The sequence below is a fragment of the Amia ocellicauda genome, chromosome 2, assembly GCF_036373705.1.
Source record: "Amia ocellicauda isolate fAmiCal2 chromosome 2, fAmiCal2.hap1, whole genome shotgun sequence".
Taxonomy (NCBI): domain Eukaryota; kingdom Metazoa; phylum Chordata; class Actinopteri; order Amiiformes; family Amiidae; genus Amia; species Amia ocellicauda.
In genome coordinates, this window is record NC_089851.1 from 32,363,524 (window position 1) to 32,391,307 (window position 27,784).

The 27,784-nt window shown below is 35.9% G+C and overlaps 1 protein-coding gene across 10 annotated transcripts; it reads left to right on the top strand.

Moving 5' to 3' along the window:
- mak (male germ cell-associated kinase) lies at positions 1 to 27,157 on the top strand. 10 transcript variants are annotated; one of them, XM_066723191.1, is made up of 16 exons: positions 1 to 108; positions 2,879 to 3,148; positions 9,009 to 9,063; positions 9,967 to 10,088; positions 16,142 to 16,221; positions 17,401 to 17,533; positions 17,905 to 18,076; positions 18,370 to 18,537; positions 19,890 to 20,201; positions 20,612 to 20,802; positions 21,664 to 21,806; positions 21,982 to 22,116; positions 23,080 to 23,154; positions 23,734 to 23,853; positions 24,596 to 24,691; positions 25,766 to 27,157. In XM_066723191.1, exons 2-16 carry the CDS (start codon positions 3,048 to 3,050, stop codon positions 25,924 to 25,926), a joined length of 2,064 nt encoding a protein of 687 aa, XP_066579288.1. In that variant the 5' UTR covers positions 1 to 108; positions 2,879 to 3,047; the 3' UTR covers positions 25,927 to 27,157. The 10 variants fall into 10 exon arrangements, with proteins under 10 accessions (XP_066579288.1, XP_066579279.1, XP_066579296.1 ...); XM_066723182.1 differs by lacking the exon at positions 16,142 to 16,221 and adding an exon at positions 16,920 to 17,002; XM_066723199.1 differs by lacking the exon at positions 16,142 to 16,221 and adding an exon at positions 16,920 to 17,002 and having other exon boundaries at positions 23,083 to 23,154.
- The last annotated feature ends 627 nt before the right edge of the window (positions 27,158 to 27,784 follow it).

Below are 27,784 nucleotides of genomic sequence, written 5' to 3' on the forward strand. Positions count from 1 at the left end.
CCTGCGTTGCCAAGGAGAGGCAGCGCCGGCAGTGTGGAGCGCACAGCGGAGAGGAGCCGCGCCGGGAGGGAGGGAGCCCCGGACATTACTGTCTACATACTGTACAGCGTAAGCGACTCGGTGTGCTTCAGTGTGTGCCTGTATTATATCCTAATATTTAGCATGTGTCCGATTTTAAAGACTCGTGCGTTTGTTTGGTGTCGTTACATTGATTAAGACAAGCAAGAGTGGTGTAATTCATCTGTTTTGTAGCTGTGCAGGTCGTTTCCTCTGTTTAGGCTCTAGTGGACAGGACAGCTTTTAGTGTGTGTGTGTGTGTGTGTGTGTGTGTGTGTGTGTGTGTGCTTTCCCAATAGTGCTACTACAGCTAGAATAACACGGCACTGTTGTGATTGTATTACAATTATAAGTCCTTATCCCCCCATAATTAACTGCGAATGTGAGTTTTGCTTATGTTCTTATGTATCCCTTTATTAGCAGACTATTTTGGAAATCTTATGTACTTTTATTTATTTATATATATATATATAATGTCAATATACCTTATATCTTGATTCAATTCCTCTTCTTCTTCTCTGATGTATTTCCACATAAGATTGAAAAACAGTGTCATCACAATGTGGGCGTGGTTACAATCCCCTGCTGCTTCAGAAACAGCATGTGTCCAGATTTCCAGCCTGAGACTCTGAAAAACAACCTGTAGCATGAAACATATAACATACAACACATGTTTCGCTCTGTGCCTTCAGTGACCTTGGCTGGAGTCTTCATACGTCACTAGCAGTCTGCTCATCCTTTACTCTAATTCTCCTTAAACAGATTGCACTTCACAAAAGCTTAGCCCTGCTGAGCAGCCTGTTATGATGTCACTTATTTAGGAGTGTTTTTTAAATACCTGTTTTCTTAGGGGTGTATTTGTTTGGTCAAAATGTATTCAAGATAAAATTTGATCAAAATTTATAGTGTACACTCAATAACTAAAATGTTTTTAAAAGTATATAAGCACATTTCAAATTCTTTGAAAATAGTGCAAAATATGGGGTAGTGAATGCTGTCAATTGTTTTGATTGAAGCTGTAGTTTCAGCACAAAGTTTTCATAACTTGCCTGGCACTTTAATCATACAGGGCCAGGGATTGCTGATATTCACTGGCCCCTAATGAACAATAGTATTTTATGATACAATTTTGTTACCAACAAGCAAGTACTTTAAGATGAATGTAGGGTAACTCCAGTATGCCTACATGTTTCTAATTATACATTTAGGAATGTAGGTCAGATTTATTTATTTATTTACGTTTCCCTATATTTGTTAAGAGGCAAATTGCAGACAATATTGGAGGTGCTGTAATGATCTCAAAACAGGTTTCAGATTAATTTACTGGTAATGATGCTAAATAGCAGTAATCCAGATTAGGGACTCCACAACATGCTCTGAGTCACTGAGATCACAGACAGTAAAACCTTAACATAATGTAGGCCTATGTGTCACTATTGTACTGTGTGTACTGCACGTCTCCTTAGCTACCTGCAATCCCAGTATCTTCCAGAAAAAGTTTCTTGTCATACGATCCTAAACAACGTTCTCTATATCATGATTTACAATTACAGAATCAACTCAGACTCTTTCTCACCCCTGCAATCCCATTGTGGGTTAAGGAGATTGGAAACAAATGAGTGTCCTTAAATATCACCGCTAAGACCGGTTGTCTGTTCACCCAAGTGAACTTCACTGCCGGAAACTGCATTACTGTTTACCACGTCCTACCCTTTCTCTGTATTCAACCCTGGGACAGTGGATGTGATTTTTTATGTTCTGAGGTTTACCAACCTCTCCGTTAAATACATTGACAGTGATTTTGAAGGTGTACTTACACAAATACCTGGTTTATTTTATCAGTTAGGCCTAATTCCATTCTTAAAATGTAAGATAGTGGTTAATAATAATAATCACCATCATCATTTTTGATATTACCCTTAACTGTTGCCTAAAGAAAACATGTTATATAAATTATGACCCTTGTTCAAATATTATTATAAAAGATAGAATAATTTCAACCAATGGAAACAGTACCTTAAGTACAGATTGAAAATACTGTTAGTTTAATTTGAATTAGGTCACTTCCTGCATTGTCTAATGCTATAATTGTATTTGGAATCAACAGTGACACTCTTCAACTTCCTCCCATTAATAGGTGTAAAAACGTCACTTATTATATTGGGTAAAGAAGGATTTGGTCACTTTTGGGGAACAGGCCTACACATTTTCAATACTTTCTTTAAATTCTTTCAGTTACATTATTCACTTTTTTTTAAATGTGTATGAAAATAAATTGTTTAAATTTTAATTTGGTCTGTTTAATCTTTCTGTTCAATATCCTTCCAGTAAATCTTATTGTACCTGATGATATCTTGCTGTTTAAAATAAAAGGAAATTATTATGAATACTACATTATGCATAAGCATAAGCCATGAGAGCTTTCTTGAAATACATTGTTATATTTTTTCTTTTATTTACAATTGGAATTTAAGTAATGCTCAAATTGTGGGTAAGACTGAAAACAAATAGGTTGATATGAAATGCTTGTCAAAGTAGGAATCATCTGTTTACAATAAAATAGCCTTTGTATTCACTACTGATGAGCAGTAGAGAACAATGTAACTGACCAGAAAAAAAGAGAGAGAGATGAAAGGATTATTTTATGTAAAAGTTTGATCATATTAACTATTGTGTAATAAGATTTTTCTTTTTATAAAAAAAAAGATTACCAGAATAATCTTTCTAAACAATTTCCTGAAGACAATCTAAATGATTATATTTTTCTAGGAATACTTACATCATATATACTAATAATCTTTCATGTTTTGTTTTTTTGTAGAGATGTCGGAATGGAACATTAATCTGCACTCAGCGTCACTCCTCTCTAGATCCTATAATTAGGAGAAATGGCTCCTTCACCAAGCAGAAGCGTTTGGAAAGTCAACTTTGCATGAATTATTGTCGTTCTGCTCCTTATTTTATGACATTAACATTACTTTTGTAAGAAGATGAATCGCTATACGACTCTCAAGCAGTTGGGCGATGGCACATATGGCAGTGTTCTCATGGGGAAAAGTAATGAGTCGGGGGAATTTGTGGCTATCAAAAGGTGAGTCTGCCTTCAATATTTGATGTCCTCTGTTAGGCTTTCACTATTTTTAAAGTAATACTCAATAGTAGCTCTTTATAACCCCTTCCATCTCACGTTTGCCTGTGTCTAATTTCCTGCAGTTTTTTTTTTCTTCAGAGCATGTTCAGAGTTTATTTATTCAGAGTATAAAGATCAGCCTAGAGAAAAGTGTACAGATCCGATGCATTGAACTGGGGTTTAAATCAATGTCATTACAGTGCAATGTTCACACACCCCAGTCTTAACTCAATTAAGGTAATGCTCTGAGAATCTGTCTGTTTTTTGTAATTTATTTATGCTGTTAACAGCGATTCAGATGGAAAAACCATATATTTGAAGCAAAGCAATCACACTGTTTTGTACTGTGTGAATAAATCCTTTGAGTTGAGTGATGTAGTACACAAAAAGAAAATGCTAATACTTGTTTGTTCTTAAATGAATAAATAAAATTACTCAAAACTAGTAAAACAAACTTGTCCATTCTGCCAGTAATTCTTAGTAAAATGTAAGTAAATATATTACTTATGTTCAGTAAACAAAATATATACTGTTTATTGTTTAATATAATAAGTGAAGTTACTTTAAAAAGCAACAATGCACTCGAGTAATTTAAATTATTAGAAATTCAAGTAATCCAGTTACTTTGTTTAAGCAATCCAGATAAATAAATCAGAGTAGATTTGCTGTAATGTAAAGTAATAAAAATGAACTAGTAATTCATAGTAATAGGCTAGTAAATGTTTTAATTTTTGTAAAATAAAAATAGTAAGTAATGTCTTTTTGCGAGTGTAGTGTGTTTAATGTTACACAATCAAGGCTGACTTGCTTTCAGTTAATTCAGAAACCATCTGTTAGTGTTTGCAGTAACACTTGTTTACAGTGATATGAATCAGGGTTGTCAGGGAGGTCTGCAGAACAGGTTGGGGTTAAATATGGTCAGGAATGCAATGGCAGAACAATGCAGAATGAAAGTAGAAGGCTACTAATTTGGATGTTAATACATTTACAGTTAATCATTATATTAAACTGAACTTTAAAAATACGATTTCTTTGCTTTCTGAATACATTTTTCCAAATTGTTATAGATTTTGAAAAATTTGCAAATGTGCTCTGTAGATTAATTTAGTAGTGTATACAAAATGCTTTAATCTCACTAAGCACTGCAACATGGTACAGTGACTTTGCAAGTAACATTCAAACAAAGTGTTTTTTTTTTTTTTTTTTTTTTTTTAATATATATATAGCCTATATATTATTTTGGGTGTATCACAAACCAATTGCAACATTTTACAGAGTAATAAATATTGTAATGGGCTCTCAAATGCATATTAAGAATGCATAGACAGTTATGAGAAGTTTTGAAGACCTGTTCTATTACTTGAAGGCTATGTGTTCATAGTGATTTTCTCAAGAAAAATCTATTATTATGTGAATAGTTTTATTTTTTCTGCACACCTTACAGTCTATATGGTATAATATTATTATAATTATTATTACTACTACAACTATCCCTACTATAATCTTAAGAACTGCTTGTGTTTTTAAACATAAATAATAAATAGAGATATTCTTTTAATTCAAGATGTTTAAAACAGGACAAGAAATCATGGAACAATCTTAGTTCAGGTTTAAGAAAACAAATCAGCATTCACCGTTCATCTTCATTTGTTTGTCAGAAACATAAATTACATCTGTTTCCTAATAATTTAATCGTATGTTTTAATGCCACCAAACAGCCCATAAAACATAAACATCTGTAATATTCTGCTGCTGTAGTACGGTATTTTAATTATCAGCATGCTAAATGTGTGCATCAGCCACAGCTGGGATGAATAATTAGGACACATTACAGTTGAGCCTGTGGGAGTGTATGTGCTGTTTTTGCTCCAGTCAGTGAAAATTATGTACAATTACAAAACATGCTCTGAATATCACCAGGATGTGAATAGTGAGTAGAACTACTTTCTATTCCATATGCTACTAGTATGAAGTTGTATTAAGAGACTGAGTAAGAAGAAGTGTTTGCTAGCAAAAGACCAAGCAGTCACCCTGGAGGTATAAGCTGTGCAGTAAATACAGTCCACTGTGCAGAAAGTAAAGACCAGATTAAGAGGTCAGTGGATGTATGTGGCAAGACACAGCTCTTTAAAAATAACCTTTCTGTCTTCAGCGATCTCGGACTATATTATGATATTGTGATACTTTGACTTCTGTCCTAGTTCTGATAGGAAGATGTGTAGCAAAAAGAAATGATACAGAACAAGAAAACAACTTTGTGATTCCTACGTTAAAGCATCGGTGTAACATTATGCTACAATATATAGATGTGTCATCAAATGCACCTGGTTATTTCAACTGCTGATTGTCTTATAATGTAATGATAGTTAAATACCGGAAAGATGCAGTTTGTGTTTCAAGACACTAATGATTCTCTAATGACAACTAGTGAAGTCATTGTGATGTTAAAAACATTCATCTATGCTCTTCAGCTGTAGAAGTACTATTATGCAGTATAGAAACTACTACCTTTAAAATAGGTTTATTGCCAAAAATGTCTTCATGACTTTTCAAGATTTTCTAGCTTTCTGTAAATATTAATGTGATAGAAGATTGAATTGTGGTGACATTTAAAGTGGATTCTTCTTTACCCTTCTCAAGCAAATGCAGTTAACATAAAACATATTAAGCTGTTTCAAGAATAACATTGTGAAAACTCATCATTTTATTAGCACCACACTTATGCAGCCATTCTGGACAGCTGCAGTAGCTTTACTTTACTTGTTTTTAACATGTCTGTTCTCTTTTCATTCTCTACAGAAAAATCTGATAATACATTAGCTACTTAAAATTAATTAATATTTTAGAAGTATTTTAAAATATATTGTTATAAACAAGCTACTATGTAAACCATGCACACATATTTAAAGGTTTAAGTATCATTCCATATTAATCAAGATGCAGTTTGTAATATTTACTTTGACCTCTTAAGTTTGAATGTGTGCAATTCATTTTATTGGTCAGTGTGTGTATGTGTATGCCTAGATTGATCTTCACCCCTTAAAATACCTTCTGGAAAGACTTCTCATCTGACAATTTAGCATTCTCAATGTGTTGAAGTGTTGGTGATGTTTTTCCGGTGTCAGAGCGGCAGGGGTGATTGCTGACAGTGTTTTGCAGAGTTACTTCTTCATTCTTGGATTCTTTTGTTGTATTATTTTTAGAGGGGCTGAGAGAAAATACAGGGGGGCTGAAGCCCCCCATAAATAGGATCTAGCAATGCCCCTGCAACACCATGTGGTGTTGACAGTCAACATACCACTTATCAGAGCTGCTTGAAACGATTTGACCCTATATGCAGCAGGAGTTAAAAAGGATTGATTTGGGACAGTCCATATTCATTTTGCTCTTTTCCAAGTGAAGCATTTCTTCTGCTGCTTCCAGGTGTTCATCAGATGTGGACATAAGTACAGACCTTAAAATATGTTTCACAATAATAATACCAAAAAAACACAAACAATTCTTGAACATGCAATCTGAATATTTCCAGTTTGCTGAATAGCTGAAATCTTTTGTAAACCATTCTAAACAAATTGCAGTGCTTTTTCTTGTGTTGTCAGGCATATGACAGTGAATAAGTTTAGATAATGTATTCCTTTTCATTCACTTTGCCATGGAATACCTGCTTACAAGTCTGTTTTTCATCAAGGATGGTAAATAATAAATAGTCTTGAGCTTTCCTGGCACTGTGTGTAAATTAAAGGTTATCATGTAAATGGATACCTTTGATGATGGTGAAAGGAGTGAAAGTTTGCAGTGTTATGTTGCTGCTTGGTGGCATCCATAGCAGGTTAAAAGTAAAACCTGTAACTGTTCTGGCAGTGTGATGCAATTACAGAACTGTGATGTGTGAATATCAAAGTGCAATATTTATCTCAATTACATTCATTATTTTCCTCAAAATTCTACAAACAATACCCCATAATGACAACGTGAAAGAAGTTTGTTTGAAATCTTTGCAAATTTATTAAAAATAAAAAACAAAAAAAGCACATGTACATAAGTATTCACAGCCTTTGCCATGACACTCAAAATTGAGCTCAGGTGCATCCTGTTTCCACTGATCATCCTTGAGATGTTTCTACAACTTGATTTGGAGTCCACCTGTGGTAAATTCAGTTGATTGGACATGATTTGGAAAGGCACACACCTGTTTATATAAGGTCCCACAGTTAACAGTGCATCTCAGAGCACAAACCAAGCCATGAAGTCCAAAGAATTGTCTGTAGACCTCTGAGACAGGATTGTATTGAGGCACAGATCTGGGGAAGGGTACAGAAAAATGTCTGCATCATTGAAGGTCCCAATGAGCACAGTGGCCTCCATCATCCGTAAATGGAAGAAGTTTGGAACCACCAGGACTCTTCCTAGAGCTGGCCGCCCAGCCAAACTGAGCGATCAGGGGAGATGGGCCTTAGTCAGGGAGGTGACCAAGAACCCGATGGTCACTCTGACAGAGCTCCAGCATGTCTCTGTGGAGAGAGGAGAACCTTCCAGAAGAACAACCATCTCTGCAGCACTCCACCAATCAGGCCTGTATGGTAGAGTGGCCAGACGGAAGCCACTCCTCGGTAAAAGGCACATGACAGCCCGCCTGGAGTTTGCCAAAAGGCACCTGAAGGACTCTCAGACCATGAGAAACAAAGATTGAACTCTTTGGCCTGAATGGCAAGTGTCATGTCTGGAGGAAACCAGGCACAGCTCATCACCTGGCCAATACCATCCCTACAGTGAAGCATGGTGGTGGTGGCAGCATCATGCTGTGGGGATGTTTTTCAGCAGCAGGAACTGGGAGACTAGTCAGGATCGAGGGAGAGATGAATGCAGCAATGTACAGAGACATCCTTGATGAAAACCTGCTCCAGAGTGCTCTGGACCTCAGACTGGGGCGAAGGTTCATCTTCCAACAGGACAACGACCCTAAGCACACAGCCAAGAAAACAAAGGAGTGGCTACAGTACAACTCTGTGAATGTCCTTGAGTGGATCAGCCAGAGCCCAGACTTGAACCCAATTGAACATTTCTGGAGAGATCTGAAAATGGCTGTGCACCGACGCTCCCCATTCAACCTGATGGAGCTTGAGAGGTCCTGCAAAGAGGAATGGGAGAAACTACCCAAAAATATGTGTGCCAAGCTTGTAGCATCAAACTCAAAAAGACTTGAGGCTGTAATTGGTGCCAAAGGTGCTTCAACAAAGTATTGAGCAAAGGCTGTGAATACTTATGTACATGTGCTTTTTTTGTTTTTTATTTTTAATACATTTGCAAAGATTTCAAACAAACTTCTTTCACGTTGTCATTATGGGGTATTGTTTGTAGAATTTTGACGAAAACAATTAATTTAATCCATTTTGGAATAAGGCTGTAACATAACAAAATATGGAAAAAGTGAAGCGCTGTGAATACTTTCTGGAGGCACTGTATAGCAAGAAACATTATTTTCAATAGTTTATCATTTTTTTAGAAAACGTATTGAAATATTCATAAGTGTGTTCATTAAACCTCACCAAGTAATATCTATCTTTTAACTAACATTGATCTGAATTAAAAATAAATCTGTCCATTCATTAAAGAGTAATTTTATTGAATACAATGTTTGTTTTATTTTTTTCTCTGGCTCATAAGATTTTACTATTTTCCTAATTTGTAATATATTGTGAAAGCAGATGTGTGCTATTTATTATAGTATACAAAATAGGAATACATAAAGTATGACTAGGTTCATAAAAAATACATTCATTGCAGAAGATAACTCAATGTGAAATCTCGTTAAACTCTATAGGATGAAGAGGAAGTTTTACTCCTGGGATGAATGCATGAATCTAAGGGAAGTGAAAGTAAGTGATGAACACAGATATTTTCCAATTAAAGAATGTTCACTAGCAGTAGGTGTTGAACTAGTACTGTTTGTTATTTTGCATTACAGTAGGCTTCACAATGATATGCCTGTTTTTTTGTATAATGATATCCATCAATAAGACCTGTTAATGTTGTATAATGTTGCCCAAAGAAATACATCAGATTGGTACTGCAGATCTGATATGCAGGGTTTCTCATCCCTCTAAAATACACAACAGTGTTTCATTTCAATGTAATAAGGGCTTGTCTTTAATGTAAATATTTTGTTGCCTAGTTTCAGTGTTTACCTATGACACTTTTTAATAATGAATTATTCACTAACTTCAGTTACATAATGTGAGTGCTGTGCTGTGCTTTCATTGTTTGCACAGCATGGCTTAAACACTGTAAAGATTGAAAGATGTGCAGTGTTTGACTCCTGGTTTATGAGAAACAAATCCTGATAGTTTAATTATTAACCACATACACAATATCTGTGTATAGGAGAGCTGTTGAGGAGATTAAATTGTACCTCCTAGAATGATATAGTAAACCATGATATCATTGGTCAGACATTCAAGTACAAACACTTAAGATTTTACATCAGCATGATTTAGAGAACTAATTCTGAATCTAATCTAATCTTTCACCTTTTGGGTAGATATCATACCCCCAGGCCCACTATGTGTCCATAATAGATTGGGAATAGCTTATTCTTTACTGATAACAAAATTAAATAAATGTATCAAGATACATTGACTTCAGGTCCAGCTTTGTTGGACTTAACTAGAATGCAGTTTGTGCTAAATGTTATTCTTTAAATCAAGCTGGTTTCTTGATTAAGAGTACGGAATCTTTTCAGTTTGTAAATACCTTGCATTCCTGTTTGTATTGTCTTGCAGTCACTCAAGAAGCTGAATCATGCCAATGTTGTCAAATTAAAGGAAGTTATCAGGGAAAATGACCATCTGTACTTTGTTTTTGAATATATGAAAGAAAATCTCTATCAGCTTATGAAGGAAAGGTAAGTTAGTTTATGTAAATTGACGTGCCATTAACTGTGAAACTGCAGTAAACTAGAAAAAGCTGTGTGGTGTCAATTTTGAATGTTCTAAAATGAATATTACAAATTGCACACTTCCTGGTAAGATGGTGTTTTCTGCTTAATAGCTAGATATGTAAATATATTCATTTATATGGCTTTGAAGTCTGCTTTTTAACTAGGTGGGTGTAACGCTGAAGCAGCCAGGAGTTGTGGACCCAGGTGCGGGGCAAAGACGAAACGGGCGAAGGGTCAGAACCGGTAGACAGGGCCATGGCGAAAATCCAGAAAACATGGTCATTAAACAGGCAGGAAGTCGGACACAAGGCAAACAGGACAGGGCAGGTGATCCAAAAAATGAGAAACGAGGAAACAGGCTAGAGTCGGACACACAGGAAGGCTATATCTAGATGAGAATGGTCAGACTGTTAAAGGCAAACAAGACTTCGCACTCGACTATGGAAACAAAAGGGTATAAATACAAGGAACTAATAAGCCAGGGTAATGAGAGGCAGGATAGCAAATTGACCTAGAGACATCGACCGATTTAGCAATAATGAGGTGAGGGTGAACAGAGAGTTAGGGAGAAAATAACAAAACTGGGGAGATAATGACATCTGCTGGTGAACTTGGGGAAGGTCAGGCTGAGGACATGACAGTGGGATTGGAGAATGGGCTATTAACAAAACATGTAAAATATACAGTCAAAGGGCAATCTTCTGGGCTGGAGCTTTATAATAGAATGGTTTAACATTATTTTTTGTGTCTACTGACATCTGTATGGGCTCAAAGTAGCACCATATGTAACAAATTCGAAATAAAATATCGTAAACGAGAAAAATAAAGTTAAAAAAAAAATTGATGTTGAGATCAAAATGAAAACAATCGAAAGCAAAATGTATAAAATTGTAAACTAAAATAATTATATCAAAAGCAAAACAAACTAAAAGCAAATAATTTTAAAGGGAGAGCACTGGAGTCCCTGCCTTTGGTTGTGATACTGGGATCTTTGCTTTCGCCTCCAGTTTCTTTGCATTCACTTTTTTTTTTCATTTACAAGTTTTGGCACAGTTTTGCCATGAGGGTGTGGCTTACAGGGAGGTGTATATCATGGGTCTCCTTTGGTCCACTAGGTTTGAGTGACGGTTCTTCAATCAGTGAGCAGGGCGAGCTGGTCTGACATGTCACCAATCTGCAACAAATCTTTGAATTTACCACTGATTGTACCCACACTACTGAGTGGAGTGCAACTGTCGCTTCGGAATTGAATTACAAACAAAGCATGTTTTTAATTAATGTTATAGACAAATGCTTTCTACCTATTACATATTTGTTTATTTTATAGTGTTTTTTCTCATCTTTATCAATGGTGCCTGTAATTTTGGAGGTGACTGTGTGTATATATATACACTCACCTAAAGGATTATTAGGAACACCTGTTCAATTTCTCATTAATGCAATTATCTAACCAACCAATCACATGGCAGTTGCTTCAATGCATTTAGGGGTGTGGTCCTGGTCAAGACAATCTCCTGAACTCCAAACTGAATGTCTGAATGGGAAAGAAAGGTGATTTAAGCAATTTTGAGCGTGGCATGGTTGTTGGTGCCAGACGGGCCGGTCTGAGTATTTCACAATCTGCTCAGTTACTGGGATTTTCATGCACAACCATTTCTAGGGTTTACAAAGAATGGTGTGAAAAGGGAAAAATATCCAGTATGCGGCAGTCCTGTGGGCGAAAATGCCTTGTTGATGCTAGAGGTCAGAGGAGAATGGTCCGACTGATTCAAGCTGATAGAAGAGCAACTTTGACTGAAATAACCACTCGTTACAACCAAGGTATGCAGCAAAGCATTTGTGAAGCCACAACACGTACAACCTTGAGGCGGATGGGCTACAACAGCAGGAGACCCCACCGGGTACCACTCATCTCCACTACAAATAGGAAAAAGTGGCTACAATTTGCACAAGCTCACCAAAATTGGACAGTTGAAGACTGGAAAAATGTTGCCTGGTCTGATGAGTCTCGATTTCTGTTGAGACATTCAGATGGTAGAGTCAGAATTTGGCGTAAACAGAATGAGAACATGGATCCATCATGCCTTGTTACCACTGTGCAGGCTGCTGGTGGTGGTGTTATGGTGTGGGGGATGTTTTCTTGGCACACTTTAGGCCCCTTAGTGCCAATTGGGCATCGTTTAAATGCCATGGCCTACCTGAGCATTGTTTCTGACCATGTCCATCCCTTTATGACCACCATGTACCCATCCTCTGATGGCTACTTCCAGCAGGATAATGCACCATGTCACAAAGGTCGAATCATTTCAAATTGGTTTCTTGAACATGACAATGAGTTCACTGTACTAAACTGGCCCCCACAGTCACCAGATCTCAACCCAATAGAGCATCTTTGGGATGTGGTGGAACGGGAGCTTCGTGCCCTGGATGTGCATCCCACAAATCTCCATCAACTGCAAGATGCTATCCTATCAATATGGGCCAACATTTCTAAAGAATGCTTTCAGCACCTTGTTGAATCAATGCCACGTAGAATTAAGGCAGTTCTGAAGGCGAAAGGGGGTCAAACACAGTATTAGTATGGTGTTCCTAATAATCCTTTAGGTGAGTGTATATACAGTGAGGGGAAAAAAGTATTTGATCCCCTGCTGATTTTGTACGTTTGCCCACTGACAAAGAAATGATCAGTCTATAATTTTAATGGTAGGTGTATTTTAACAGTGAGAGACAGAATAACAAACAAAAAAATCCAGAAAAACGCATTTCAAAAAAGACAAAAAGACCATCGCCAAGCAGCTTGGTGAGAAGGTGACAACAGTCGGTGCGATTATTCGCAAATGGAAGAAACGCAAAATAACTGTCAGTCTCCCTCGGTCTGGGGCTCCATGCAAGATCTCACCTCGTGGAGTTTCAATGATCATGAGAACGGTGAGGAATCAGCCCAGAACTACACGGGAGGATCTTGTTAATGATCTCAAGGCAGCTGGGACCATAGTCACCAAGAAAACAATTGGTAACACACTACGCCGTGAAGGACTGAAATCCTGCAGCGCCCACAAGGTCCCCCTGCTCAAGAAAGCAGATGTACAGGCCCGTCTGAAGTTTGCCAATGAGCATCTGAATGATTCAGAGGAGAACTGGGTGAAAGTGTTGTGGTCAGATGAGACCAAAATCGAGCTCTTTGGCATCAACTCAACTCGCCATGTTTGGAGGAGGAGGAATGACCCCAAGAACACCATCCCCACCGTCAAACATGGAGGTGGAAACATTATGCTTTGGGGGTGTTTTTCTGCTAAGGGGACAGGACAACTGCACCGCATCAAAGGGACGATGGACGGGGCCATGTACCGTCAAATCTTTGGTGAGAACCTCCTTCCCTCAGCCAGGGCATTGAAAATGGGTCGTGGATGGTATTCCAGCATGAAAATGACCCAAAACACACAGCCAAGGCAACAAAGGAGTGGCTCAAGAAGAAGCACATTAAGGTCCTGGAGTGGCCTAGCCAGTCTCCAGACCTTAATCCCATAGAAAATCTGTGGAGGGAGCTGAAGGTTCGAGTTGCCAAACGTCAGCCTCGAAACCTTAATGACTTGGAAAGGATCTGCAAAGAGGAGTGGGACAAAATCCCTCCTGAGATGTGTGCAAACCTGGTGGCCAACTACAAGAAACGTCTGACCTCTGTGATTGCCAACAAGGGTTTTGCCACCAAGTACTAAGTCGAAGGGGTCAAATACTTATTTCACTCATTAACATGCAAATCAATTAATAACTTTTTTGAAATGCGTTTTTCTGAATTTTTTTGCTGTTATTCTGTCTCTCACTGTTAAAATACACCTACCATTAAAATTATACACTGATCATTTCTTTGTCAGTGGGCAAACGTACAAAATCAGCAGGGGATCAAATATTTTTTCCCCTCACTGTATGTGTGTGTATATATATATATATATATATATATATATATATATATATATTATTACTCACCTAAAGGATTATTAGGAACACCTGTTCAATTTCTCATTAATGCAATTATCTAACCAACCAATCACATGGCAGTTGCTTCAATGCATTTATGGGTGTGGTCCTGGTCAAGACAATCTCCTGAACTCCAAACTGAATGTCTGAATGGGAAAGAAAGGTGATTTAAGCAATTTTGAGCGTGGCATGGTTGTTGGTGCCAGACGGGCCGGTCTGACTATTTCACAATCTGCTCAGTTACTGGGATTTTCACGCACAACCATTTCTAGGGTTTACAAAGAATGGTGTGAAAAGGGAAAAACATCCAGTATGCGGCAGTCCTGTGGGCGAAAATGCCTTGTTGATGCTAGAGGTCAGAGGAGAATGGGCCGACTGATTCAAGCTGATAGAAGAGCAACTTTGACTGAAATAACCACTCGTTACAACCGAGGTATGCAGCAAAGCATTTGTGAAGCCACAACACGTACAACCTTGAGGCGGATGGGCTACAACAGCAGAAGACCCCACCGGGTACCACTCATCTCCACTACAAATAGGAAAAAGAGGCTACAATTTGCACAAGCTCACCAACAGTCCCCACAGTCATCAGATCTCAACCCAATAGAGCATCTTTGGGATGTGGTGGAACGGGAGCTTCGTGCCCTGGATGTGCATCCCACAAATCTCCATCAACTGCAAGATGCTATCCTATCAATATGGGCCAACATTTCTAAAGAATGCTTTCAGCACCTTGTTGAATCGATGCCACGTAGAATTAAGGCAGTTCTGAAGGCGAAAGGGGGCCAAACACGGTATTAGTATGGTGTTCCTAATAATCCTTTAGGTGAGTGTATATATATATATATGTATATGTGTGTGTGTGTTTCTTACCTAAACATAAACTGGGACATCACAATGCTCTTAATGAATATGATACCCCTCCATTTGCCTCTTGCTAAATTATGTGAGTTCCATCAGTCTGGCACTGTTCTCTTATGAGCTGAATTAAAGTGATCGTGCACGTTAAATGAATATGAACATGATATTAAATATTTTACTCTGCATACATAGCAGGTGAATCATGTGTTTTGTTTCAGTGCTGTAATGAGGGGGCAAGAATATTTTGAAGAAGGTGGTGGGATACAGTGTTCCAGCTTTTGACTGGAAGGGCTACGGAGCACATACAGGATGTTTTTAAGGAGTTGCTAGAATCAGTGTTGGTGTTCAATTTTCTTAGTTTTAACAAAAAAGTTCAACATGATTTTGAGTTCAGTTTTCTTACGTGAATTCTTGAGGTCTTGAATTTGAAGCTGCAGTTCAAGTGCTTTTGTAAAGATGACGATGTCTGAAAATCATTGTTTGTTCAAGTAAGCTGAATTTACCTTGATTCCTTAAAGTCTTGAACACTTTTTCAAGTGTTGCCATGAAGAGATTTTGGGAGATTGTCTCCTTGACTTATCGGTGTCTTGATGGACTCGGATTATTGACATGGCATTATTGAAGAGATATTTAATCCGATTGAATCTTGACTGGGCGAAGTCCAGGAATGTTTGAAGCCAATGTGTTAATACCTTTTGTAAACAGTTGGAAGTAGACCAATGGACCCTTCTTTGTAATTGTTATACATAACACACAACCGAGAATGAGCATTATATTAAAAATAGGAAATAAACAGAGAACATTTGCATTTCAGTTGAGAATGGAAATAAAGGAAATGAACAACTGTCTCTTTGATATGTAGCTATTAAGGCACTATTTCATTATTTTAATCTGATGTAATATCTGCAAACCCAAGATCAATACATTTCTGAAAGTATTATATGATGCAATGCCAGGTTTCATATATGATTACTTTTAAAAATAATCCAATGGTTTTGTTTATGTTCAGCATCCACTAGAAACAAGCAAAAAACAATAAAACGAGCTATGTATTGTTCACTGGGGCTTTATTTGATTTAATAATATGAAATTATTTTGATTTATATGCAGATATCTGGGGATGTTTATTTCCTTGGCTTCTCAGTTGTAATCATTGTTTGTTCATTGTATTTTATTTGCAGAAACAAGTTGTTTCCAGAGTCAGTGATCAGAAACATAATGTATCAAATAATACAAGGCCTATCTTTTATCCATAAGCATGGTAGGTTATTTTGTCAGGGCCATCTACTGTCCTCCCATTCAAAGAGCAAGAAAGACTGAAACATATTTACCTTTGCAAACTGCAAACTATTCCAATCGATACAATTAATGTATATTTTTGGATGGTGTTTTCAAAAATTGTACAATACTGTGGTACACAGAAAAGCACGTGAAAGATTTATGGAGGAAGCAGTGACTATACTCAAGTTTTTCTTGTTCTTTTTGAGATGGAGGGTTTGTGATACCAAGCTATGGCAAGGAGAAGATCAAATCCCATAATCTTAATTTCCCAGTCAAATTTGAATATAATGATAAATTACAACAGTTCTTAAGGAAAACGTACACATTCTATGTTGTCCTACTAGACTGAGTCTGATGCTTTACTTTTCTCACATCTTATTATAATATATTTTTCTCTGCAAATAACCATATAACTATTGTTTACCCCACTTTGTTTAAACTGCAATAATAAAGGGTAATAATGATTAAGTTTCAAATGCTTGAAAATTATAACAGTGATTTATATATACATATTTAAATCTGCATATATGTATGTATATATAACTTTTTTAAACTTGTCCTTACATATTTCTATTACTGCCAAAGTAGTGGTATCACAAGCCCTTTGGAAAAGCATGTTTATTTTTATGCACTTTTCTCATCTTATTTCTTTCCTATCTTCTACCTATTTGCTGCCAGAGAAAATAAGATGTTTTCTGAAAATGAAATAAGGAACATAATGTTCCAAGTGATCTCTGGCTTAGCCTTTGTGCATAAGCATGGTAAGAGATTTCTCTGCTTTTCCCCTCTATTCTTCCTTTGTTCTCTGGTTTAATTAATTTTGAAAGCCAGTGAAAATGAATTATTGAAATATTTTCAAGTTGTATTGCCTGAATAATCTTTGTCTATCCATGTGTAGTTAATGGTTTGATTATTTTTGTAATCTCATACAATTGTATCACCAGAAAGTGTAAAATTTATAGCTTTCACAATGGAGTGCAAGATTTGATTATAAAAAAATACAAATACATATTTTCACAATAAATTATTCTACAAAAACATCTCATTCCACTGTTTACAATTTGTTAAACATTTCTAAATGAATACAGTATACTAAATTGCTATTCTAGTATAATTGTGCATTGAATTGTATTTAAAGAAACTGTGACAATTTCTTTAGGGTTTTTCCATCGTGATATGAAACCTGAAAACTTGCTTTGCATGGGTCCTGAACTTGTGAAGATTGCAGACTTTGGATTAGCAAGGGAGATCAGATCACGTCCTCCATATACAGACTATGTGTCGACTAGATGGTAAGTGTCTATGTATAACAAATGTTAAAAACAGGTTTGCCATACAAACAAAATGTTTATTCCATAAGACATAGCTTCTTGCCTTAATGTAAGGCTTCTGCTTTTAAAGAGTGATTTTGTTTTTACTGTTTACCTTTATTGAACTGGGTGATCTGTACTGCTTCCCAGGTTAATTATCCATCAGTTTTTCCAATATTTCTTCTAAATGTATATTTTTATGTATTTTTTTTCATATGCAACTTTTTTTTTTAATATCCTTCTGGTGACTAAAACTAAAAGCAGGGAAGCTAGTTTCCAAATACAGTGAATAGCTGTGTGTACTGTGTTGTCAAATGCAGTGTGGTTATCTGAGTTAAATGTGATCTTTGCAGGTACCGTGCTCCTGAGGTGCTGCTGAGATCATCAGTCTACAGCTCTCCCATTGACATATGGGCAGTGGGCTGTATAATGGCTGAGCTTTACACACTTAGGCCGCTGTTCCCCGGGAACAGTGAAGTTGATGAGATTTTCAAGATTTGCCAAGTTCTAGGAACAGTGAAAAAGGTCAGGAATGAGTTCCATAGGTCTTGAGAGTTAAATATGTAATTGATTTAATACATGTGCATGCAAATATGGATTTTACCTCTAAGTGAAATATTAATTGAAAACAAAGGTAAATAATCCTACTTCATTTGAGATATTATTACTATAATTTATTTTTTTCTTATAAGTTATGTATTTCTTTTTCTATTTGCCTGTACAAAAAATATTATTGTCTATGTTTTAGGATATGCCATATTAAAGTATCTTTCTGCTCTTTAAAATGTTGTCTTTTGTTTGTGCCCCTCCACTGACAGAGTGACTGGCCAGAAGGCTACCAGCTGGCTTCAGCAATGAATTTCCGCTTCCCTCAGTGTGTTCCAACAAACCTTAAAACGCTCATTCCCAACGCCAGCAGCGAAGCCATAGCTCTAATGAGGGACATGCTGCAGTGGGATCCCAAGAAAAGACCAACAGCTGTTCAGGTAAAGCTAATTAACTAATCTAGGCCCGTAGTAATTCTTTAATATGTTCAGACATGTGACGAGATGCATGGACTTTACATTAATACACACTGCATTACAACTTGTTACTCATACTTATCCTTGGTTTGTGACCCATAGGTAAAGTTTGACATCGATATCTTCTGGTGTCAAAGAATTGTGTCAATCAAAATAAATTCTACTGGTCCTGGTTAGGCAAAGAAAATATTTACTAAGCAGTGGAGGCAAGACAAGTCGCATTAAAATAGGTGACTGCATAAAACAAAAGTAAAGCAATTTGCGAGTACTGTACCGACTTGCTAAACTATGGTAGGTCCCGTTCACACAATTGATCAGTTACACTCAGGTTTATATGTCTATGGTTACACTAATTATATTTTCTGATGTTTAGGTCTAGGTTTAGAAAGAATATTAAAGTTATGAATGGAATAGAAATGTAGGTCTAAAATTCCAATCTTGATCTAAAAGTATGTTCGCTAAATTTATGTTTGAAGTCTGGTTTATTTGTTGTATAAAAACTACCACATTAAGAACTACAACTACAATTAATACTCCTACTATACTTTATACTTTAAAATGTCCACTGCCAACTGTCCTCTTTTGGGGCTTTGTAATTCAATTTTAAACTGGCTCTTGGAATCATAGTTTCAACCATTTCTAAAATTACTTAATTGTATCATTGAAATAAATTACATTCAGTGCTACAAGAATAATTGTAGCACATGAATTTAAGTTAAAGTCCATGCTATAGTGATTTAATTGGATTTTTAAGAATGTAAGTCACAGATTAATGTTTTAATTTACATATATGTAAAGGTGACCATGCTCTCTGTTTAGCTCAACATTTCCAGTTTGAAATTAGACTTTGTTTTGAGCTTGTACATCATCCACGCATATACGAAATATTTGATGCTGACCTTTTGTCCCACAGACATGCATTTTCTATGTCCAAATATCTCCTACAATTCCAAATGTTTGTTTTAAACCATCAGCCACTGCATTATCTACCTAGAAACATGTGATAGCCCTGAAAACAAGCAGCCTTCTGTGTTAACATGATATCCCATCAAAAACCGATCCCAGGATGTCAGGTTTAGGGCAATCCTTAGTGAATAAAGTTAAAGTTAAGGAGCATTCTGCATTCTAGACATTAGAATAAAGATATAATTACAGTTCTGGTTGGATTTTTCATATTTAATCATCATACATGCATACATACAACATTTTCTAATTAAATATCACTTCCCTGCAGTTTGTTCTTCCTGGTTAATTACAATATATTTGTAAACAGTGCTGAATTAAAAGGTTTATTACAATGTGTTGGTATCTCCTAGGCTCTCCGGTACCCTTACTTTCAAGTGGGCCAGGTATTAGGGCCTCCCCCACAGTACGTCGAGCAGCAGAAGGCCCAGAGCAAACAAGCCCAGTCCGCAGAACACAGGTCCCATTCCTTGAGCAAAGCGGACCTGAAGTCTCCTCCTGAGCCGGCCTTCAAGACACCAAACCAGCCAGCCCAGAGCAGAGCCCCCCACCAGCCGCTGCAGCAGATCCTGCTCCCACAGCAGTCCTTTCAGACCGGCCTCCAAACAGACCTGTCTAGACAAGAGCAGCCACTTCTGCCCAGCCTCAATAACAACTCCCCACCAGTAAGTCTTCAGTAACACTATTATTATTAATATTATTATTATTATTATTATTTTATGTATAAATATTGAATTATTGAATTTTCCCTTTATAACATAATGTAGTACTTGTATTTATATGTGTCAGTACAGTATCTGAGAACTATTAGTGAGTAGCAGCATTATTTAAATATATAAAATTCTTCCATATTGAAGATCTGAATGAGCTGTGAAATTAGCAAGCACGAATATTATTATTATTATTATTATTATTATTATTATTATTATTATTATTATTATTATTATTATTATTTTTATTTCTTGGCAGACGCCCTTATCCAGGGCGACTTACAACATAAGTTGTATAGTTGTTATAAAAATACAGTGAATAATATGTATTGATGCAGTCCAGTAAACTGGTTTCTTTTTTTTAGAAGCCAGCAGTAGTAGGCAATGAAAACAATCTTGCAGGAGTGAAAAGTGGACGAAGACGATGGGGTCAGACGGCAATAAAAGCTTCAGACAGCTGGGATGATTTTGATGACTCCGACATTGGTGTCTCTTATTCCAAGAAACCCAGTATAGGATCAATAAAAGAAAAAAGAAATGAGGAATCTTTCTTTCGGTAAATTTTTGTGCCGAATATAATAATAAAATTCTAATTTGCAGTTCACGGTGAATAAAATTACTTTTGTAGTGTACCTTTTCCTGAACCTACTGCGTAGTGTCCAGCATTTAGTACCTAGAAGAATTGATGCTGTTTTGAAGGCAAAGGGTGGTTACACCAAATATGGATTTGATTTAGATTTTTCTTCTGTTCACTCACTTTGCATTTAGTTAATTGATAAATATAATCTATTAACGTCTATTTTTGAAAGCATTCTTACGTTACAGCATTTTTTCACACCTGCCTAAAACTTTTGCACAGCACTGTATATAGGTTTTTACCCTGAATTCCGTGATTCCGTCCATGTTCTTCACAACGTTCTTCGTATAGCCCTACAAATAGGCTGTTTCTAAAGAGTAAAGCAGTTATGTGGGAACAGCTTACTCCAGCTGGTAATAAATTACATATTGCTAATGAAAAAGTAGAACATTTTGCTTTTATTTAATCTGGGTATGTTTACCTAATTACCCAACTATCATAAAATATGAATTCATGTCTGAAAAAAGGTATAAACATTGTCAATATTTCCGGATCAATCTGTACTTGCATCAGCCCGTAGACCACCAGGAGGAGCGGTCTGGATCACACTGAATTTTTATTAGGAGGACATTCCATTATCCACCATTAAAAGTTTACAGCACACGTTGTATGTCCTGCTTTGTCTTAGAATCATATTCAAGTTTTCGGGTGCTCATGCATTTAGCCTTTTAGCATTTAAACATCTAGCTCTAGTTTTTGCTCCAATATCATATACATTTTCCACAGAAAGCTTAACAGTATATTGTTGGTATGTATTAGTTTTGCAATTGTGTATTACAGGTCTACAGAACAAAAACCTGTCAATGCATATGGTTCTGGAAACAAGGGAATATCCAGCACCACAGTAAACCGCATTGACTCAGGACAATCAAACTCGTCCTCAGCAAGACAGCACTACTTACGACAGTCAAGATATCTTCCTGGTAATGGTATTCCATAAATGCTACATTTAAAAGCTCTTTTGCCATTGTTATTATATAAGCATCTCTTCAAAAAGCCAGACAATTCATTTAAAAAAACTTTTTGTAATGCACATTTAAAAAATTGTTTTGGTCTGGTTCAATTGGTGTCTTATTCTGTGAGTCTGGTCTGTTTCAGGTGTAAATCCCAAGAACACCTCTTTAGTTACAAATAAGGAACTATCCCGAGATTTGTGGGGCAACACATCCACTTTAATCAGCAGACCACTGGGGCCTATTGGAGCAGGTCTGTCCATCACGAGAGTTAATGCAGGTAATAATCGCAGAGTTTACAAAGAACATGTAGGGTGCCTCAAAAGTCAGTATTACACATATTCTTTAATATGATACACTTAATAAACACCACATTAAAGGGGACTCCACCGAAAATCCATATTTTCTCAGGTTATTCTATAAGTAGAAACATATTCTGTGGAGTGAGCTTTTCATGTGCAGTTCATTCTATGTACCATAAAATATAAAAATAACATTTTATGCACGTTCGATGGCCCCATCACCCTATTGTTTTAGAAAGATCCAGTGGTTTGTAGTCACTGTTTTTTCACCACTCAGAACTGTCACTATTATTTTACATGATTATTTTATTCCACACTCTGCTGTAGCCAACATGGCAGTCCCCTGAATAAAATAACCATATAAAATAATTGTGACCATTCTGGGTGGTGGAAAAAAACGTTTTATTCATGAGATCAGAGAAGTATTAATCCACCGATTTTATAGTTTGTCAGCATAAGGTAGGTTCAATCATGTTAAACTATACTGACATCTATGCAGAGGGACGCAGGTTTTCAATTCACTTAATTAACTGTCTCTGTCCTTTTAAGTGTATTTAATCACCTTTCCTTTCCCTTTTTGCTAGTGTTAGTGTGTGCTGAGGGCATTAAGTCTGTAACAGTGATAAATATGACCATTCTGACGTGGTTAACATCATTATTTTCCACGTTGATTCAACTACAAAAACATTTTGATTGTCAGAGTGAGTGCATTAAACCACTGACTTTAAAATCAATGGATGTTCACTTTATTTTCACATTTTTGTATTCTCCATATTAGCCTGACTTCTGTTTGTTTTTGTTTGCTTGTTTTGTCAAACCCACTTCCTTTGCTGTCATTACCCTACAAATACCTATCAGCTTTACCATTTCTATGTATGTTTTTTCCACCTATTTCTGTTACTACTTTTTCATTCTCTCTTCTTTCTCTGCCACCTGGACAGAAGATAGTATTAGTAAGCCTACTGATAAACCATCTCTTAAAGAAAAGTCACACGAAAAAGTAGAAGAAAACAAAGGTACCCATTTACCAAGTTGATTTCTGGTAACTTCATTTAGAGGTGTCTTTAGATAAAGGGTAACTTTGTGACACCAGCAAGTTTCAATGAAGATTCATTGTGGTTCAGTATTGACGATATTGTAGGTTTTCTGAATGTACTGATTTTAATATAACTCTATGGGTTTTGAATTAATCATTAGAAGGTAATTAATGTTTAATATTTAAAAAAGGACTTATCAAAGTACTGTAGAAGTGTTACATTTCAAATGTTTTTTGCTATTTAAATCTTTTTTAAATTTGATGTACAATTTTAAAGCTGTGTTAAAATAAATCCAGCTAAGTTACTTAATGAAGAATTTTGATCATGCTTATTTCTGGCTGTCATATAAATATGCTTATTGCAAATGTAATGAACTCATTAAATTTTTGAAATTATATGTACAGTCAATAGATGAGCAATAGCTAATACATATTAACTGCTGGTTAGTTAATAATGTATAACATTTTTATGAGGAGCCAGAATAAAGAGTTATTAAGTATTTAATGAATTGTACTTCCATATTTATTTATTTTTTAAACTTTATTTTTTACCCTTCAGGAAATTTTGTAGGCCCAAACTATAACTCTGCTGGAGCTTACATCCCTTCATTTCAGAAAAAGGAGGTAGGATCTGCAGGACAAAGGATTCAGCTGGCACCCATTGGGGGTCCATCAGCAAGTAAGGATCCATTATTGAATACTAAATCAACATACACGTAACTGTTCGACTGCCAACCTCACTATAGCTTTAGGCTGTAATATATTTGGTTGTATTAACAAGGGATGCAAAAACAGGTTTGTCATTAAAAAATCCATTATTCAGTTATTTCTGAATACAAGGGTTTCAATGTTGTATTGGAAAGAATTTGTTTTAATTTTATCCATTATTTCCAAAAAAGGGTCTCCAAGTCTTTCAGAATTGGCTTCACTACAGCATCACTGTAATGGGAATTTCTGTGTGTTAACAAACAGGAAGTGACATCATCTCATGCATTTCATTCAAACAGTCAGTACTGAAGCGAGATTATAATTACATCTACAGACAATAAATTACATTACTTGAGGAGGGCGTCAAAGAGAATTCAATAAAATGGTTGATTTGTTTCACAAATTCTAAGGATCCAAATTTGGGGTTAAGCAGTTAATTCAAATCATGCTATATATACTTGGATCACTACAATTGAACCAAATTAATTTAAGTTTATTATATAGTATTTAAAATGTTCACTGGCGTCTGCGAAATCAATAGGATGTATGGACATTTTAAAAATCAATAGCTTAATAATAATGAGACTGATATGGGGCCAGTGAGAAAGATGCAAAGCTCACTTGTCTCAGGTTACACTCTTTCAATACTTCCAATATTCCCGTTTCACACTCTCTCTCTAACTGCTATTCACCATCTTTTCTCCTACTTCTAGTAGACCTTTCTCCCACTGCTGACATTACGACTGACAAACCGAAACCATCCAAGCTAAAGCCTGCTTCTAATAAAGCCATGATTGATACTAACGAAGGTAAAATGGCTAAATAAATCCTTCCACTAGTGCAGAGATCGTGTCATATTAATCCCAATAATCCCAAATACTAAAAAATCTTAGATCACTATCCGTGACTAGCACCTGAACTACAGTCAAAAGTTTAACAGCAAAATCTCATCCATTCTTTTCATTTGAACTGCAGTTGAGTGTCTTGGTCTTAGTGCTACAACTCTCCTTGATAAGCATGTGTCTGGTTTTGCGATTGTTCAAGAGGATGATTGGGTACTACAATCAATCCTCCAAAACGGGGACATTGAATGAACAACAACTGTAAGATTATTATATATTTTTTTTAAATAAAGAAAACAACCATAGTGTTTGAGGTTAAAAAAAGATGTTTGCAGTTTCATATTTCACATGAACACTTTTGGTAACCAGATACACACCTGTGCTGTACAGTAGTTTTGCTTTAATTTGTTCAACATGTAAAGAACGTGACATCTGTATACTGAGGGGAAAAAAAGAGGCAGTAATCCATCCTTGATCAACAAATTATATAAATATGAGAGTTCTGAGGTTATTTATTTAAATTATAAGGTCAATTATTACTCATTTTTGTGGGAACAGGATTGTGGAAAACAGCGACCATGACATTTTATATAGGTTAAATCTAGAAACTTAGTATTAGTTCTCTGGGTCAGGTTTCAGAGTGTATGTGTATATGTTTATAGTTTAATACAAACCATGATCTATTCCACATCCTAGATGGTAACAGGGGAAGAGTTTAAGCCAAAAATAATAAAACAAGCATACGTTATTGGACAGTAGAGAACATTGAACACTGCAAGATAATTTACAAAGGGATGCGGAGTGTCAGAAATTGATTAACGGTGCACAGTGCCAATATATTTATTCTTAGCACCCACAATCTCAGAAAGGAAGAATAAATAAGGAACTAAAATATGTAGGATATTGGGTTTGCTTTTAGAATTCACTCCTCATAGAACAGCAGTGGTCTGTGATGTTTCCATCCGTCACGTTCTGTCATTATTCGTAGACATACATGTACACCAGATCCACGTTTTCAAAGCGCCTTCCTTTCTTTTTCAGATTACGACGGATGGAGGAGCAAAGCTGCGAGATCCCAAATTCCAGGATCAAACTTCAACTCATCTGGGAAAAGCTCTGGCAGCCTTTTAGCCCGCGCTCCCCCAGTTCAGCCAGTGCACGGGAGAATCGACTGGGCATCCAAATATGGAAGCCATCGGTAGCAAAGATGTTCAGGACGTTTTCCATGAGGACCATGCTTAGGTGTTTGTAACCTAAGACTGAGCACTGTGAGGGAGAGACTGGTTCAACAGAAGAAAAAACAAACTAAGCCTTTGGCTGTGCATCCAAATCAACCAGAAACTTCCATTTCTCTTTAATGAATAACAATAATTATAAACCAATATGACATTTTTTTCCTAGATTTGATTTGGATTTCATCATATGCCATCTATACTGTACTTCACATCAGAGTATGTTCTGTTCTAAACTATTTAGTGTTGAACATTATAATTGTCTTTTAATTGTTGATTTAAAATGTAGTCTTTGAAATTGTTTACATTTAATCACTTAATACAATTCTACAATTCAGTTTTTATCTTGTTAAAAATACTTGGATGCTGCATGACACTGAATGCCTGTAATTGTTTATATGAAAACAAAGTGTAAACTAGGAATTCTCTCTGTTCAGAAAGGACCGCTGTTTTTAATTAGGCTTGCATTTTTGATCAAGAGTACAGAATATTTGCAAGTCAAAGCTTAAAAAGCTGGAACATTTTTCAGAATTATGTTGATGTAAACTTTCAAGTAAAATTTTAATATTTAACTATTCTTTTAAAAGTTATTGTATTCTACTACTGTTCATAATTGATTTCAGTCTATTTTATTTATTTGTTTCATATTTAGTTGTTTTCAATTGCATGGAAATGCCTACATTTACCTGAATCATATACTTCATGCAAATGCATTTTATTTAAAATCCAAACATCCGCTTTTTAACAGTAATTTTTACAATAGGGATTAGATACAGAAAGAGGAATACATTTGAAATGGAGAAATTGAACAATATTTGTTAGATAAGCAGTGGAGCTCAGTCTCAATCCTGTGAGATTTATTTAAAATATACTGTAAAATAAAGAAATGTATTAAGTAAGAGTATATAGCTGTATATGGAAAAATCCTATAAGTATCTTAGTGTTTTTTAAGATAAAATTGCCATATATTGTATGCTTTAACATAGAAAGAGTTTGTCTTACTCTTGTGTATTCATATTTTTTATATCTCTTTCTGGAGTAGTAAAACTTAGTGTTCAAGAAATGGTTTCTAGAGAGTTATTTACAAAATATATATTTTCACTAAAATGCTGTCCATGTATAGAGTTTGTATTAAGTATTGTATAATAATAAACTGTAGTACTGCTTGGGAAAATAAAACTCAATCTTCCTCCAAACACAATATGGATATAGTGTATTGGAGTAGATAGACAAGAGTTATTGTACAGATAATAATGGAACAATCTTGTTCTGCTGTGATTCTACTGGACTCCACTAGTTTTGTCTCTAAAGCAGCATAAAAAGCATCACGTCACCATCATTAGCCTTGTTCTTTAGGTTCATGCTCTGAAATATAAAACGTTATACTTACTCATACATTGACAAACCTACACTTGAATTTCAGTATTTCCATCTTTGATTAAAAAAAAAGAGAAATGCTTAATCTTAGGTTTATTCATCTCGCTCCAAAAAAATCATTCAGCGTTTGGGCCAGTCAAATATTTTGTATCTTTTACACCCTTTGACAGTGAGAAAATGAAACATCTGTGAAGAAAAGCATAACCAGATCTTCAAATCGCATGGACCATTTGCCAAGGTCCCATGCAAACACTTAAAATATGGTGTGGAGGAGGTATGAAACGGTTTTAATTTGTCAACATGGTAGTAAACAAATAAGTTATGAATGTCCTCCTATAATTGCACATAGTTAACTGTCTGACTTATAAACCACACACATCTAGAGAGCTTTAATACCAACCTTAATATCAATAGTAAAACAGAGATATAATCCAGTTTCTGAAATGAGAAA